Source organism: Marmota monax, unplaced genomic scaffold, assembly GCF_021218885.2.
Source record: "Marmota monax isolate L192 unplaced genomic scaffold, Marmota_monax_Labrador192_F-V1.1 WCK01_AAM20220418_F8-fsc00004, whole genome shotgun sequence".
NCBI lineage: Eukaryota > Metazoa > Chordata > Mammalia > Rodentia > Sciuridae > Marmota > Marmota monax.
The window spans coordinates 33,178,459-33,196,629 of NW_026692881.1; the positions used below are offsets into that span (position 1 = coordinate 33,178,459).

The 18,171-nt window shown below is 35.0% G+C and overlaps 1 protein-coding gene across 7 annotated transcripts in view; it reads left to right on the plus strand.

Annotated features, from left to right (window-relative positions):
• Inpp5f (inositol polyphosphate-5-phosphatase F) overlaps positions 1-18,171 on the plus strand; it is an 87,059-nt gene that overhangs the window by 49,056 nt on the left and 19,832 nt on the right. For 6 of the 7 annotated variants that reach the window (XM_046450281.2, XM_046450280.2, XM_046450277.2 and 3 more), the window contains 6 exons: positions 8,284-8,412; positions 8,728-8,895; positions 9,015-9,071; positions 11,460-11,658; positions 12,203-12,382; positions 14,574-14,641. In XM_046450281.2, the coding sequence (XP_046306237.1) occupies positions 8,284-8,412; positions 8,728-8,895; positions 9,015-9,071; positions 11,460-11,658; positions 12,203-12,382; positions 14,574-14,641 (801 nt within the window). The remainder of the gene's footprint in view (positions 1-8,283; positions 8,413-8,727; positions 8,896-9,014; positions 9,072-11,459; positions 11,659-12,202; positions 12,383-14,573; positions 14,642-18,171) is intronic. The other variant, XR_009227340.1, reaches the window with a different exon arrangement.

Consider the following 18,171-nt stretch of genomic DNA (forward strand, 5'->3'; position numbering starts at 1 on the left):
GATGTGGCTCAAGCGGTAGCGCGCTCGCCTGGCATGCGTGCGGCCCGGGTTCGATCCTCAGCACCACATACAAACAAAGATGTTGTGTCCGCCAAATACTAAAAAATAAATATTAAAATTCTCTCTCTCTCTACCTCTGTCTCTCTTTCACTCTCTCTTTAAAAAAAAAAAAAAACCAGCTGTCAGTATGTCACTTAGATTAACCAAAGATTTTGGTTCATATTAGGAATTGGATTTATGTAATGACTTTTGCTAATTATGGTAATAATAACTATAAAATATTTTCAGAATCTGTCTTGATGAGTAGTTTGGTACATCTGTCTCTCAAGAGATCATAATTTTTGAAATTTGCACTTGTGCCTTTTCTCCTCTCTCCTTTTAATCCTGATTTGTGGTAAGAGCTTTGTTACAGTGAACAGCAAGAAGGACAAAGAACTAGCTATGTTAAAAATCGCTAATTTCCTGCTAATCTTTTAACATGTTAATTTAAATGTTTGTTACCCATTTCAATTTCTGTATGACTCCATTTTAGAAGCTTAATTTTTTTTACAAGGTCCTCACTTTTTGTGTATTAATAATTTGATTAAACAGTAAATCGTAAAGGAGAAGAAAAAAAATACCACCACTTAAAAATAATTCTTTTTAACATTCTAGTTAAAACTCCAGTAAATTTTCCATTGAGTGTTTCCTTTTGCCTCAAGCTTTTGGGAGTACAAATATTATTTTCAAATTTTGCAGAATAAGTTTTATATTTTATATTTTTACATATTTTTTCTACTTCTTCCATTTGTCATGAACATGTATATTTTATGCATAAAAAAGACTTGTTAAACAAAACTAGTTCTATGTCTTCTTAATGTAGTATGTCTTTCTAATTTGGATGTCTGTGTATCACTTTGAGTAGTCTACTGCTTTCATTCTCTCTAGTAGTGCCCTGAGGCTCTTTAGTGTGGGCAGCCTTCTCAGATTTGATAAAGCCGTGTCTGTCTTCTGTAATTGGAGCAGAAACAATTTTATTTCAGAGTCTGGTATTAATAGAATTTCTAGTTTTCTGCTTCAGTTGCCTTTTTTACCCAAGGTATATGATTGTTTGCTAGTTTAAAAAAATAATTTACATACTCTAATTCACCCATTTAAAGTATATAATTTAGTGTTTTTTAGAATGTGCACAGAATTATGTGACCATCACCACAATCGATTTTAGAACATATTGTTTCCATCCTCAAAGAATTTGCCTATTCTGGACATCTCATGTAAATGGAATTCTATAATATTTGACCTTTTGTGATTGATTTATTTTACTCAGCAGAATGTTTTCAAGGTTCATGCCTGTTGTAGCACATCAGTACTTTATTCCCTTTTATTGCCAAATAATATTTCATTGTATGAGTATACTACATCTTTTTAAAAATTTGTAATCAGTTGATGGACATATTTGAGTTGTTTTCACTATTTAGGTGTCATGAATAATGCAGCTATGATTTTGCATACAAGTTTTTGGTGGACATTTGTTTCCATTTTTCTTGGATAGGTACCTAGGAAGGGAATTGCTGGGTCATATGGTATCTCTGCTTGACTTTTTTTTTTTTTTTTAATATTTTTTAAGTTGTTGACAGACCTGTATTTTATTCATTTATTTATATGTAGTGCTGAGAATTGAACCCAGTGCCTCACACATGTCAGGCAAGTGCTCTACCACTGAACCACAATCCCAGCCCTGTGTTTAACTTTTTAAAGATCTACCAGACTGGTTTGCAAATCAAAATTAAAAAAAAAAATTAAGGTTAGAAAGAATCTATAGGGCTCAAATAAAGGAGAATGAAATAACATGTTGTTTCTTTAAAAAAATATCTTTTTAAAATTTTATAGTCTGTGTTCCATGCCTGCATATCCTGTTTGCTCTATCTATTGCCCCTTAATAGAAAAATGCATCATTTACATATTTAGTTTCTCATCAGACATCTGTTGAAAATTTTATTTCCAAATGGCTGTAGACCACTAACTTTTAAGATAAAATCATTTATTTTTCTTTTCTTAAGCAACAACAGCAATAATGTCTCTTAATCAAGGTTGTGAAATGTGAGTTACAAGAGTAATAGAAAAACTAAGAGAGTAATGTGAAGCCTGTGATAATGATTTTCTTTTTGAGACTGGGTGTTATTAAAGTTGTGATAAGGGCCTAACCACACACTGTACAGAACTGGCCAGGCCTCTGGATGGTGATCTGTTGCCAGTGCTATACGTTGTAATTTTAAGGGTTATGTCTAAACAAATCATTTTATGACTGGAAGGGACCCTGAGAAATAAAGGACTGACTTTAACCTTTTCAGAAGATAGTGGTCTCTATACTTTATTTTCTAAAAGTAACTGTATAGAAGATTCTAAAATATTCATTGAAAATGTTTGTTTATATTAACTATAAATTTCTACTTAGAAAAACCAGTTTTAAGAGATAAAGACTTCTGGTTAAAGTGATTCAGTTGTTGCTTTGTTATATAGATCTGTAGTCCTTATCAGAAGCCTTTGGGACCATATTTATTTTAGAATTCAGCTTTTCTTTTCTTTTCTTTTTCTTTTTTTTTTTTTTGGTGTTTTAAAAAGATCATTCTATGTATTCGAACAACCACTGGGTCTAGAGCATTATCCTACAGTATAACACATTGATATTTCTTAGAGAATCATAGGAATATTCATACTAAGGTGGGTAAGTGATGACCATGAGTATCCTCATGTTCATGTCAGTTTAGGGTATGTTTTGCTGTTTAAAGTTTTAAGTTGTTGATGGACCTTATTTTATTCATGTGGTGCTGAGAATCGAACCCAGTGCCTCACACATGTGAGGCAAGTGCTGTACCATTGAGTGACAACCCCAGCCCTGTTAGGTGAGTTTTTAATAAATTTTCAGGTTCCAGAGTTATTTTTTGGATTTTGGGGTTGTGGATAAGGAAGTTAAAGAATGGTGGGCATATATCAACTCTTTTCCAAGCCTTGGAGGAGAGTAGATGAAAGAAATAAAAACAAAAACAACATTGCAGGGCTTGGAGAGAAGGAGGAGTTTTGTGGACCATAAATGGAAAGGTAGATCAAACTCAAGCCATAGGCTTTCTGGGTTGGATCCAGAGCAAGGCAGTAGCACATGGAAATTGGCTCTGCATGATAAGAGGACAAATAGAGCTTCATAGGAGATGGGAGCTAGGAGCCTGGAGCTGTAGCTAAGTGTACTTACTATTGTAAGACATGAGCTCAAGCGAAGCTACTCAGCTCATGAAAGTGGGCTGTTAGATTGTCTACACTAAGTAGGAAAATCCTGCATCAAGAATCTCCTGTTTGCTACTTCCAATAAGAAACAGTAGCCAGGGCAAAAGATTAAGCATCTGTTAGCAATGGGCATGAAGTGGTGAGGTTGATAACAGAGACTTTAGGAAGGAGATGACTCAAGCTCTGTTGCATGAGTGATCCAGTGGATGGTTTCGGCATATCAGAGAAGGAACAAGATCTGGGAAATAGATGTTGATCAGGTTTAAGGATGCTGAATTTGAGGGACTAGCATCTAGTTCCTCAGTGAGAGGAGCATATCATTATAAGGGTTTTGAGCTCAGAGTGAAAAAGTAGCATTAAACAGTGATATTTAAAACATGGAAAGAAGGTGACACTTGCTAGACAGAGCATGAAAAAGGAAAAAAGAGCTGAGGACAGAACATTGGGAACACATACCAACACACACATACCAACAAAGGTGTCTGAGCAGGAGCAGCCAGAGCTAGGGGAGAATACAGAGAGATTGGTGTCATGAGAACCAAAAGATGGGACAACAGGAAGTGATTGTTAGTGCTGCAGACATTCATTCTTTTTCAGAGTTGAGGAGGTTGTTGTCTCACTCCCTGTGCAATTTAGAGTCAGACTAGTGTCCTCACAATCCAGAGACAGGAGACTATACTCTGCTAACTCTCAGAATGGATTCAGGGCTCTGAAATGGATTTAAAAAAAAGATTCTGGCACATGAGAACATGTTGATAGATGGAACGAGGCTGTTAGAGAAAGGTTGGGACAGGAAAGAAGGGTGTATGATGAGGTGAGGTCCTCGAGGAGACACAGACAGAAGCCAGCCTTGCTGAGAAAAATGGACTCCACCCTTCTGAGAGTGAGGAAGGTGTGGGTGCAGACTAGATGTGCTGCCACAAGCTTGCTTTAAAACAATTAGATCTTTAGAACAGTCTGATATATTCCTGGGGGAAATTTTTGCTGGCTTGAATGTTCTTAAAGAATAACTATGTCTAATAAATGCACAATGTTCTGTTTTGAATATTAAAATTGAAACCACCTGGGGGCTGGGGTTGTGGTTCAATGGTAGAGCACTTGCCTGGCAGGTGTGAGGCACTGGGTTCAATCCTAAGCACCACATAAATAAATAAAACTAATTAATTAAAAATAAAGATATTGTGTCCATCTACAACTAAAAAAATTTTTTTTTTTTTTAAATTGCAACCACCTGTAACTAGGGATCCCCACTGCTGGCACTGGGGATTGAATCCAGGACCTTATACATGCCAGACAAGCACTCTACCACTGAGTCAAATCCCCAGCCTTTATAATTAGGGTTTGAGTGTGTTTTCAGACTTTTAAAAGAAAGTATTACTAATCTGACTAGATAATTATTAACATTCTGATTAAAAATTGCTTGGACCCACAAGCAAAGCAGCACAGACAAGTAACAGGGAGAAAAAGTTTGATCTTTTTGAAACTGCATCTTGGCTGTCCTAATAATACTACAATGAGGAAGGGAGATGATGGTCTTCCCAGGACTACTTATCTGCCCCCTGTGAACCTAAGAGTTCTACTTTTATTTGTAGCATCAGAGCCCACTCACTCATTTAACAAATATTTATTGCAACCTGTGCTGCCTGGTGCTGTTAAGGCACTGGAGATATGTGAGTTAATGAAATAAAGATCCCTTTATTATGGAGTTTACATTATAGGAGGAGAGGCAGACGATAAGTGTCAACATAATATTATGAAGTATGTTGGAAAGTAATAATGCTAATGTAAATAAAAGTTGAGCACAGTAAGGGTGGTGGAGGGAGTGCCCAGGAGTGGAAGTTGTGATAAGATTTCTGAGAGGAGCGGGTCCAAGGGGAGAGAATAGCTAGAACAAAAGCCCAGAGGTGGAAGTGTCCTGATGTGTTGAGGAACAGAAAGGAGGCTTAATAAGGTGGAGAATAGCAAGGTGGTAAAGACAGTGAGGGGAGCTAAGGATCTGGTTTTGAACATGTTGACTTTTAGATGTGTGGTAGAAATCCAAGTGGAATGTTGGGATATGTGAAGCTGGAGTTTGGGGAGAGAACTTGGTTGGAATTATGCATTTGGGAGGGAGGTTTTGACATATGATAGATGGTATTTGGAGCCATGAAACTGAGTAAAATCACTGAGGGAGTGAATATGCAGGTGGAGTTGTGTCAATGATTGGACTTTGGCCTGTCTAGGCATTAAGGAGTCAGGTAGTTGGAAAGCATCCAGTCAAAGGGATAGAGGAGGAGCAACCAGTGGAAGCCAAGTGAAGTTTATCAAAGAGGGTGAAGGAGTGATTAATTGCATCAGATGTTGCAAGAACCAAAAATCCACCATTGAGTTCAGCAAAATGTAGATCTTGCTGAAGATAGTGGTTTAGAGTATTAACAGGACAAAGCCGAATTGGAGTGTGTTAGGAAAGAAGAATTAGAGGAGTGGGTTGGAGGTGATGAGGTGCACAAACTAATAGGACAATACCTGTTTGAGGAAGCAGGGTCAAGGGGAAGTGTTAAGAGGAAAGAAACATCAGTATGTTTGAGGATGAGAATCATAAACAGAAAGAGAGGAAGAGAGAATTGCTGGAGAGTTGTCTGTATGCTTCATTTTTTTCTTTCCTCATCAACTCAAGGTCTTGTTAGTTTTCCTTACTTGAAGGGAAATTAACTTGATTTTGCAGGACTATACTGTCTTTTCTACCTCATCTTTAGTCCCCTTATCTCTAATGGTGGTGCAGGAGCAGCTTAAAGTTGTAATCATGTAAAATCAAAAGGAGATCAGTAGAGGAAAAGGGACCATGGGGTGGGAGGTGGGAAGTGCTGGGGAGTGACATTGGCCAAATTATATTGTTATATCATGTGCATGTACAAATATGTAACAAAAAATCTTATCATTATGTATGACTATAATGCACTAATAAAAAATTTGGAAAGGGAAAAAAAGATAACTTTCATTATGCAAAACAGTTTATTTCCCTTCAGCCTGACCCCCTCATCAGACTAGCCTAGAGTATTCTCTTTCACAGTCTAAGGGTTGTGAAAAAGAATGAATAATTTTGAGGTGAATTCTACACTTTCCCAGAATGCAGAAGCAGCTTGCAAGTATTTCTCCTTTTCTAAAAATAGATTTCCCTTTCTGATAAATGTCAGTGTGGTTATGATTAATAAAATGCAAATTTACTTAAGAGCATATATGCTATAATATAAAAAAGAAAAAACTTGTGATGTTGTGAACACATGTGAATAATTTTTGATAGCCATGATTTTGAAAAGGCATTAATAAGCTAGAAATTTCACTGTATCTGAAAACTTGATCCAGTTATTAGTCTCTACACCCATTTTATAAAACAGGATAATTTCTTTGTCTTTCTCTCCTTTTTCTTTCTTTCTTTTCTTTTTTTTGTGGTACTGGGGATTGAATGTAGGGTCTTATGCATGCTAAGCAAGTGCTCTACCACTGAGCTATATCCCCAATTCTTCTCATTTTTATTTTGAGACAAGGCCTGGCTAAATTGCTCAGACTGGCCTCAAACTTGACATCCTACTGTCTCAGCCTACCTGAGTGACTGGGTTTATAGACATGTGCCACTGATCCTGGCTCTCTCCCTTTTTATAATAAAATTTGAACTAGCTTTTGTTCTCATCATCTGTTAATTGTTATTTGTTAAGACACTAATAATAATAATCATTAGAATTTAATAAACAGTTCTTTTAAAAATTTTTTTAATTATAGGTGGGCACAATATCTTTATTCATTTATTTATTTTTATGTGGTGCTGAGGATTGACCCCAGTGCCTCATTTGTGTTAGGCAAGTGCTTTACCACTGAGCCACAACCCCATCTAATAACTTAGTTCTTAATATGAATTTCCCATATAGTATAGCTATAAAACTAGAGTGTTGAAGAAATGAAATTGGTCTATGTATTCTTAATAAAATTGTGTATCCTTCAGAATATGTTGAGATATGTGAAGTAATATGTAAAGCTCTTGACTCTAACCAGGTAGCCTATTTTAGAACTTTCCATACCCTATACTTTTCTCAGCCAGTCACACTTATGGTCCCATCCTCCTCTTAACCTTTATCTGTTAGATTACACATTTCCTGCAGCCCTTAATTATCACTCCTTCTTCCCTTCCTGTTTTTCTTCCTTTCTTCCTTTTTTGTAGTACTGGGGATTGAACCCAAGGGTATATACCCCCAGCTCATTTTATTTTTTTATTTCTAGACAGGATCTTGCTAAGTTGCTGAGATGGGCCTTGAACTTGATATCCTCCTGCCTCAGCCTCCTGAGATGCTGGGATTTCACCACTGGCTATTGTGTCTTTAAATTTAATCTCTGGACCCATATCAAATGTTATTATGCTGATTTCACTAGGGTTTGTGAGAATAGAAGAAGGGGAATGGTTGAAATGTCCAGCTTTTAAGATTCCTAATAGAGCAGACCCCAGATATCTTCTTAGCCAAAACAATTAGTGATCATGAATGTATATTTAGGACAGATTCTAATAATGACCCTGAAGCATAGCAAATGGGTATTAGCAAAATTTTTATTCTTTATCTTACATGTCAAAATAAATAATTTTCACTATTGGTGTCTTCAGTAAGGTATCTATCATGCCTCTATTGAGAATGAAGTATGAGATTGTTCTCAAACTGTGACCACTAAAACCTTGTGACAGAGGAGATGCCAATTTTCAAAGCATTAATAACCTCAGAACATTTTATTCTGCAATTATATTAGATAAGAATTTATTGTAATTATGGGCCTAAACTGAATTTTTTGCCTCTAAATCCTAAATATATAAATCTTTACTGTGGTTTTTTTAATCATTGAAACAACAGCTGTTTTCTATCTACTTAGTCTACTTGGTTGTTTCACTAACTCTTGAACTTTTAACCCAAATGCATGATCAATAGCATTCACTTCTATACTTTTAGACACATTTAACAAGCAGTTATTAATTAATAATGAATCATCTTTCTCTCCCTAATTATTTAGCTCTGTAAGAAGCATCATTTTGGGATTAACAAACCAGAGAAGATTATACCATCTCCTGATGACTCAAAGTTTCTACTGAAGACCTTTACGCATATTAAATCCAATGTGTCTGCTCCTAATAAAAAGAAAGTAAGAGTTTAGTTCATATGGGTTTGATTCATCTTTAACTAATTTTAAATTGAGGGGTAACATTTCTGGCAGTAAATTTATTTTCAAACTATTTGTTCTATTGAAGCAGTGTCTCCTCATGTTCTTGGGATTATTCTAACTTGGAAGTCTTGCATTACCCATATATTTTACTTTTGTTTGTTTGTTTAGTACTGGGAATTGAACTAAGGGCATTGTACATGGTAAGCAAGCTCTCTGTCGTGGAGCTTCACTTCCAGCCTTACTCAAATACTTCACATTTAATTCCTGCAGTAATAGTAGGTTAATTTCTTATAGGTTAAGGAAAGTAAAGAAAAGGAGAAGTTGGAGAGAAGATTACTTGAAGAGTTGCTAAAGATGTTTATGGACTCAGAATCCTTTTATTATAGCTTGACTTATGACCTAACCAATTCCGTGCAGAGACAGAGCACTGGGGAGAAGGACAGCCGTCCTCTCTGGCAAAAGGTACAACTCACAGATACAAGCAGGGTTTGCCCTCTGGAACAATTGCTAACTGTTTCGTCTTTTGTAAAAAAACTGAAATAATGTGTTTTTGAACTGGATTATCTCTGTTTTTTTTCTAGGTTGATGACCGATTTTTCTGGAATAAATATATGATACGAGATCTTACTGAGATTGGCGTGAGTAGATTCTAAAGTTATAGTTGTTATATAATCCTAAATTATAGTTGTTAGCAAATTTTTTTAAATTGCATTAAGATAAATTTTTAAATCTCACTATGTTTTCCCCTATGGAAGGGAATTAGTTAGCTAGGAAAAATCAAGGCATTCCTTTAAGGCAGTTTTCAGTTCCATTGCCTAGGTTCCTACAAGATAGTTGTAATACAAGGCTGTGAAACTAATGTCCAAAGAGTTCCTGTGAAGAAGTATTTTGTTTGTACCCAGTCAAATGTTGAAGCCCCCGTTTCCTGTAATGGTACCACTCACTTCCTTCCTTTTCCCTCTTTTTTCTCATCTGGGAATTGGAGTAGATAAATCCCTAAGGCCATTCCAATACTGCCAGTGTTTGATTCAGAGAAGACACAGAATATAATGAGATAATTACATCTCATCAGAGGTTCTTTCTTGCTTGATAATCACTTTCTTCCTTCATTCTTTTACTTATGTTGGAGAATTATGACCATGCAAAGATAGTTCATTCATTCAATCAACAAATATTTATTGAAGCCTTGCTATTGCCACTTACTGTTTTGGATACTAAACAAAGCAGGCAAATAGCTAAATAGGATCATATGTTATCTTTTTCTTAACCTTCAGAAATTTTCCTCCTTTCTTTTTCTTTCCATAAGTGTGGTTTGAATAAATGACTTTCACATTATCTAGTGGTGTGAAGTTTGAAATTGTTCTCACCTCTATTTATAAAGCTGATCAAACTATGACCACCAAAACCTGGTGACAGGAAAAATAAATGCATGTACAATAAGTATAATGAGAACTTGTTGTGTATTATGACAATATTGAGTTATATTCTGCTGATTTTTCTCAAAAAGATTTACATTACCACTTAAAACTGATACTTGAAATATAGGTGACATTTGGCAAAACACATTTCTCTGTTCTTGTCATGAGCCTTGCAGTTGTGGCTAGAATAAAAACACAAATAGTGAAAATGGTGATGAAGAATAATGAATGCAGTAGACCTGTCACCTCACTGTTTCAACTCTGCCTTCCTAAAATCCTATCTGGAGGCTCTCTAAACAAAACAAAAGGAACCTGGACTACCTGGTTATAGAAAAAGGTGGATTTGAAACTGATGCTGAGGGCTGGGGATGTGGCTCAATCGGTAGCGCGCTCGCCTGGCATGCGTGCGGCCCGGGTTCGATCCTCAGCACCACATACCAACGAAGATGTTGTGTCCGCCAAAAACTAAAAAATAAATATTAAAAAAAAAAAAGAAACTGATGCTGAGATCAAGGCTGCGTCCAGTTAGGAAGATGAGAGAATGTAGAACTAAGAATAGCTTTCCGGAGGCTTTTTATATTCTCTGCATATAGTCAATTGAGAAATCTGAATATCCTTATTCTGAAAGAAAGGAGGAAAATCTCTAACTCTAATCTATACTCTCCTAATTATGTTGGATGACATTTTAAAATAAGATGTATAGGACTGGGGACTTAGCTTAGTAGTAGAATGCTTGCCTAGCGTGTGTGAGGCCCGAGTTCAATACCTAGCAGTACAATGTTTGTTTGGTTGTTGTTCATTTACTGTTTGGATTTTAGTTTGGTGAAGCAAGTGTTTTTCTAAGCTAGAAAATAAGGTGGACTTATGTGTTTCATAATAATCAATAAGAGTTGATTGTATTTTATTGAAGCCTTAATATGATAGTGAGCTGAAAATCAACTTTTAAGGATCTGAACATTGTGGTACATACCATAGCCCCAGATGCTCATAATGCTGAGGTAGCAGTAGCAGGATTATTTGAGTCAAGGAGTTTGAGATCAGCTTGGGCAACGTAGACCCTACCTCTAAAAAATAAGTAAAAATAAAAAAACTTTAAAACTTTAAAGCCTTATTTTTGTATACCAAAAGGAATAATCACAAAAGTTACATTTGTGAAATACTTACTCTATGGCAGGCACTGTGTTAAACACTTTACATATGTAATTCACTTAGCTTTCACAATAACCTTATGAAGTATTAGTTATTCCTATCTCAGGGAGGAGGACATTGAGGCATGGTGTGGGCCATTTCCTTCAGCACTTTTGAGTGATGGAGCTTGAATTTCTACCCATGCACTCTCCTGTGTTACCTTCTCTCTCAGCTCTTTTAAAATGATCATTAAAGAAAAGGAAAGGCCTTCTTTTCTTTTTTTTGGCAATTGAAACCACAATTCATTTAAATCTCTTTTCTTTCCTTCCTCCCTTAGTGTTCAGTAAGCAGAAATATGGGTGAAGAATGGAAGGTTTCTGCCTCTAATAAGCTGACATGTATGTGCTGACTCTTGTTTGCCTTAAGAAAGTAACAGTACTATACAGAATATAAACAATGCATTGTTCATTTTGTTTTCAGATGCCAGATGTGGACTTTTGGATTATCCCCATTATCCAAGGTTTTGTGCAGATTGAAGAACTTGTGGTTAATTATAATGAATCATCTGATGATGAGAAAAGCAGCCCAGAGACCCCCCCACAGGAGTCCACCTGTGTAGATGACATTCACCCACGATTTCTAGTGGCTCTCATTTCACGGCGGAGTAGGCACAGAGCAGGTGAGTAGAGGGCTATAATGGCATACAAATTAGATCCAGACAAGAATGGAAAAGCTGCAGATGTGTTGAAATGCTAATGATGGTTATGGATTTGGAAGCACAGTTGGCTTTAAAGTGCTTGGTGACTCTAAATAGTGATGTAATTAGGGACTAATTTTTGAAGAGGATTAATTAGAGGAGAGTTAGCAAAATGAGATAGAAAAGGAGATTTATATATACAGAAGAGAAGGAAGTCACTTGGGATGTGCTTTTTAATATTAGTGTTCCAACTGACAGCCTGTACCCCAGTGGTAAATTCTTCCTGAGTGCTAGTGCCTTTGGTGGAGCCTTTCTCTTTCAGTTTAGAGGAGCTGGTTTAGATTGAACTTTTTAAAAGCAAAATGCATACAGTTATGATTTGGGGTAAATTGATACTGTTCTGCCTGCCAGTTGTAGGTAGGATCCCCAAGGCTTTCCTGGAAGACTTATATTTAATTAGGAAGCCTCATCTACTCAGACTAAAGTTTTTAAAATGTTGCCATTTTCTGTTTTAATTTTCTTTCAGGAATGCGCTATAAACGAAGAGGAGTGGATAAAAATGGAAATGTTGCAAATTATGTGGAGACTGAGCAATTAATTCATGTTCATAATCATACCCTGTCATTTATTCAAACACGAGGCTCGGTGCCTGTCTTTTGGAGCCAAGTTGGGTATCGATATAATCCAAGACCTCGGCTGGACAAAAGTAAGCATGTCATTTATTTGGTTTGCAAATGATTATTTCAGAGAGAATAATTTTTTAAAAATTAGGTACTTGGTAGATTTAGAAGTGCTTTGCCATATAGTTAATTCAAAATGATAACTCTTAGGGCTGGGGATGTTGCTTGATGGTGAAGTGCTTGCCTAACATGTGCAAAGCCTGGGTTTGATCCCCAGAACCACAAAAACAAAACCAAAAACGCTTACTGTGAAATGTAGTAGAAAGTGATATAATACTCACAGGATAGTAATAGTTGACTGAGTCATTTATTTAACATTAAAAGTTTCTTGGGACTGGGATTGTGGCTCAGCGGTAGAGCGCTCGTTTAGCACGGGCGGGACCCGGGTTCGATCCTCAGCACCACATAAAAATAAAGGCATTGTGTTGTGTCCGCCTACACCTAAAAAATAAATACTTAAAAAAAAAAAAAGTTTCTCCAAGATGGTTGCTGTGGCACATGCCTGTCATCCCAGCTATCTGGGAGGCTGAGGCAGGAGGATGGCAAGTTTGAGACCAACTTGAGCAACTTTGTGAGACCCTGTCTCAGAATAAAAATAAAAATGGCTGGGGATGTAGCTCAGTGGTAAAGTGCCCCTGGGTTCAATCCCCAGTACCACAAAAATAAATAAGTAAATAAATAAATAAAAAGGTTTCTACATCAGTAAACCACCTTATTTCACAGATTTTTAAATTGCTGTTTCTTTGAAGACTGCTTTATTAAATGTTTAACTTTGAAAAAAGGGTACCTGTAGTCAATATTTGTAGAGGCAGGAAATAGCTTAAAGATGAAATCTGCCAAAAAAAAAAAAAAAATGAGAAAACTTTACTCAAATGTAATTTATTTTTAAATTGAGAATTTCATTTTCTTCCAGTATTTTAACTTCAGCATTGTAGTACTAAGTCATTTTTATCTAATTAGATTACTAAATGTGGTTGCTTTAAAATTTTTTCTTATAGTATTTTTTTCTCAAAAGTTAATTTGTGTTCTTTGGGATAATTCAGTAAGACCTCAGTTTTTAAAATATCATTGTATTAGAGTGATTTTTATTTTTTTAATTGTAAGTCACATGAAACCTTTTGTGAGAAGTAGACTGGATATATAAATACTAAATGTCATAGTTTCACAGTTGGCACTTTTAGGTGTTTTAGTGTAGTCCAATAGGGAAAAACAATCACAGATCTTTGGCTTAGCATTTTATTTTTTTCCCTGTTGTTTTTATTGTTAAATATCAGTTGAATGACTATTTTAGTATGACATTTACACAGAGATTTCACAGCAGGGAATTCAGTTATTAAAAGAATGGGGCTTTTAGGTGTTAAGATTAAGAAGTTCTATGTCAGGTAATTTCCTGGATGTCTGAAGTTGTCAAACTCTGTTATTTTAATCATTATAAGGTTTCATCTAAGACCTAGCTGCTAACAAAACAAAACATCTGAAAAGACAAAGTACATGCTATACAGAGGTATGGGGTTAGAAAGCATTAAAATGGAATGTGCTCAATTACATTACTTATACACTTGACAAATTAGAAGCAAGCTAAGCATTTTCTCTTGGGGAATTAGTTGGTAGCTATATCTGAGAGCTAACTGAAATGTTGCAGGCAAAAGATATTTATGGGTTCCAATTCAGGTTATTCAGACAAGTTAGAAAATGTTGAACTCAAAGTTTACATTTTGCCAAAGCTGGCCCTGGCAACTCCTTAGGATTAGATACTAACTGCAAGTAGAGAGTTTATGGCATAAGAAAATATTACAAACATGCTTGGTGGTAAAGCATTCTTGCTCCTCCCATAGGAATAAAGATTATTCAAACATAGATTCTTTGGGAAATCTTATGGGAGCATATTTAAAAATAAATGTTATTTTTAAAAATTTAACATATCATTGGGTTGATGTATCTTTATCTTTTTAATTTAAATAGGAATAATTTGGTTGGGTTTATTTCAAAATTAAAATATAGTAAGTAGCCATTAAGCATTTTAATTCAAGAGAAATATAAACGTAAAATTAGAAAAGCTATATCCTCTCATTAGCATTTTATTTTTAAAATAATAGTTAGACAATCTTAAGTTTGAGTTGTCAATAAATTATTTAGAAGTAAGAATAAAGATGGAATAGACAGTAATTTGTCTTAAACATGGGAAGGAAAAATAGATTTTGTATCACTTCTTTGTAGGTGAAAAGGAAACTGTTGCCTATTTCTGTGCCCATTTCGAAGAACAACTGAAAATTTACAAAAAACAGGTGGGCTTTGATATGTAGTAGTAAAATGTTTCTTTATAGAATTGACTGTGTTTCTATTTCTTTAAATTTCATGGAAATACAATTTATTATTCATAATTAAACAAAGCAGCAATTGTCATGAAGTTAAAAACCATGTATAAACTAAGAATATTTTTTAAAAAGTATTTATGGAGTCAATTTATTTTATTTTTACAGTATTGGGGATTGAACCTAAGGGTGCCCTACTATTGAGCTACATCCCCAGCCCTTTAAGATTTTTTTTTTTTTTTAATTTTGAGACAGGATTTCATTAAGTTGCTTAGGGTCTCACTAAGTTGCTGAGACTGACCTCAAACTTGTGATCCTCCTGCCGCAGCCTCTGGAGTCATTGGGATTATAGGTGTGTGCTACCACATTGGCTCCAGTTATTTTAGACTGTGATAAGATAGATGAAGTTGCTATCAGTTAATTATTAACAATCCAAGAAGTATCTAGACTAAGAATTGAAAGTCATCTCTCAATTACTGTTACCTCTTTTTACCTACTAGAAATAACAATTTGATATGCATTTTTCAGTATCTTGTTTTTTCTCTGCTAACCTTTCATAAACTCATATGTAGGAATGTAATCATGTAATCCAAAATCAATTAAAAGCTTTTAAGTGAAATACAAGTTCAATAATTTTGATACAAGATTAATATATAATAGTAATGTTATCTACTAGCAGTGACCACTCTGAATGTGTAATGCCATGGGATGCATTTATCTTATAGTAATAATACATAAAATAGGAAGAAATAATCTAAAATGTAGTAGCCATTCAAAAAGATAAAATGTATGTGGAAAAGAAAAAAGTTGTGGAAGAACACAAAAGAAAACCTGATTTAAATGGAGAGAAAATATCATGTTCCTGGAAGGAAAGGCTCAATTTGAATAGATTTCAGTTCTTTCCAAATTAATATATAAACTTCATGTAATATCAAACAAAGTCTCAGGAAGGAATTCTCACATTAGAAAAAATTAGGAATATAATAATAAGAGATGAAGGCAGGAATTTATATATTGAACTCTTACATATTGTTAGCAGAAGCACAATTTTGGTACAGTCATTTTGAATGTTATTAATCAAAACATACTGTTTAACACAGTAATTTTTCTTTTTGATATTCTACATACTTTATACAAAAATCAATTTGTGTTAGATTATGGATATAAATGTGAAAGGTTAAACATTAAAGTATTTAGAAGGCAATATAGAATATCTCTTATTTTGGGTCTAAAATAGAACTTAAAAGAGCACTAACCACATTGTCTTCCCATGTTTTCTTTTCTTTTCAATATTTTTTAGTTGTAGATGGACATAATACTTTTTTTTATATGGTTCCAGGGATTGAACCCAGTGCTTCACGTATGCTAGGCAAGCGCCATATCACTGTGCTACAACCCCGGCCCCTTCCCATGTTTTCAATGTATGATTGTATAGCATATATTTTATTAACAGTTTAATACAGGGTAATACCCATAAAGGAAATAGTTATTAAAAAACACATGAAAAAATTAATAGATTTGACTTTGACTTTAAATTAATTTTTATTAAAACACAATTGATTATTTAACTTTATTAACTTATACATATGAAAATACTGTTATATATGTTATGTGTCATTTTTTAAAACTTTATTAAAATAATGTATGACTTAAAACACTAATTATAATTTTAAAAGTTGATAAATTTGACCTTATTGAAATAAAGAACTTCTGTTCATTTAAAGGAACCATTAGAGAATGAAAAGAAAATTAACAAAGTGGGAGAAGATGTTTAAGATTTCCATTGCATGTCTACGACAAAGATCTCTTTTATGTTTAAAAGCTCTTATAAATTCATTTTAAAAAATGTATAGGGGCTGGGGTTGTCGCTCAGTAGTAGAGTGCTTACCTAGCACACGTGAAGCACTGGGTTAGATCCTCGGCACCACATGAAAATAAATAAATAAAGTTATGTGTCTATCTACAACTAAAAATGTATTTTAAAAAAATGTACAACCCCCCAAAAAAATCCTGCCAAAAAAAAAAACATGAAAAGATGCTCTACTTCATTAATCATCAAGGGAATGCAAATTAAAACCATGACTCACATACCAAAATGGCTAAAATGAAAAAGATGAGAAATACCAAGTTTTGGCAAGAATGTAGAACAACTGGAACTTGAATGGGAAAAATTTAAATTACTTGAGAGAAACATATTCAATCCAGAAGACACATACAAAAACATGCATTGCAGCATAAAAAACAAACTAGTATTCATCAGGTAGACAATGATAAAATACAGCATATATAAATGTTGCTTAAAATGAATTAGGTAGATCCACACATACTAAGATGGAAAGATTAAAATCACATTGTGGAGCAAGAAGATAAAAAACTATTAACAGCATGTGGTATGTGAGTTTAAACATCCAACAAAACAAAACTGTGTCAGTTACATATAAGTAGTTCTTATTCACCTATCCACACACATATATGGCATGCACAAGTATACAGAAATGCAATTATGTGATCTGAAAGGACACATCCAACTGATAAAGGAGTTATTGTCAAGGAGGACTTTGGGATTGGGTTGTGGTAAAGGAGGATTTGGCCCTATTCTGTATTTGAACAATGTAAGTTCATTTATTAGTGATATGTGTAATTATAGTAGCATTAAAAGAATAGAACACATTTTAAAAGTGGCACATCATAAAATTGGAGTGGTACTGAGGTGTGTAAGCAGAAAAAATAACCTACACTTACCCCTGCTTCCTTTTGATTTTCACATCAATTTTATTGGTGTCTGTATTGAGCAGACACTTTCTGATTTCTAACAGTGCTCCAACAGTGTTTGCTTATCTACCTTCTTTTCCTGGGTAATTGCTTTCCAGGGCGATGGGTCTACTGTTGGTCTAACTCACTTGTGGTGGCACCATTTATTTTGCTAGTGATTGGCTTAGGCATGGGTCTGTGTCTTCATTGGTGATTTGCCCAATGAAGTATGATGGGAGAGAAGTCCCCTGGGAGGCTGTTGGGGAAAGATTTCCTGCTCTAATAAAAAGAGATACAGGAACCAATAGTCCCCCTGTGGTTGTTGTGGCAGGATTTGATGTGGAACTGCTGCAGCTATCTCAAAACTGAAAGAACTAGCCAGAGTCTTAACTGATATGCTGGTAGAATAAAAAAGATGAAAAGAATGGCAGAATAAAAAAGGTAGAAAGAATTCCAAGCCTGGTGGTGCACACTGTAATCCCAGCTACTCTGGAGGGTTGGAGACAGCCTCAGAAATTTAGAAAGACCTTGTCTCGAAATTTAAAAAATTGGGGATGTAGCTCAGTGGTAAAGTATTCTCTGTTCAAACCCCAATACTGGGGGTGAGAAGGGGGGGAGGTGGAAAGAACCAGTGTCCTTGATGGTACTGGGAACCTCTGAATTTAGCCATTCTGGAACCATGCTACTTGATTTGAGACAGTGGTTTGTCATTTGCAGCAGAAAACACCTTAACACATGCATATTCACAATTC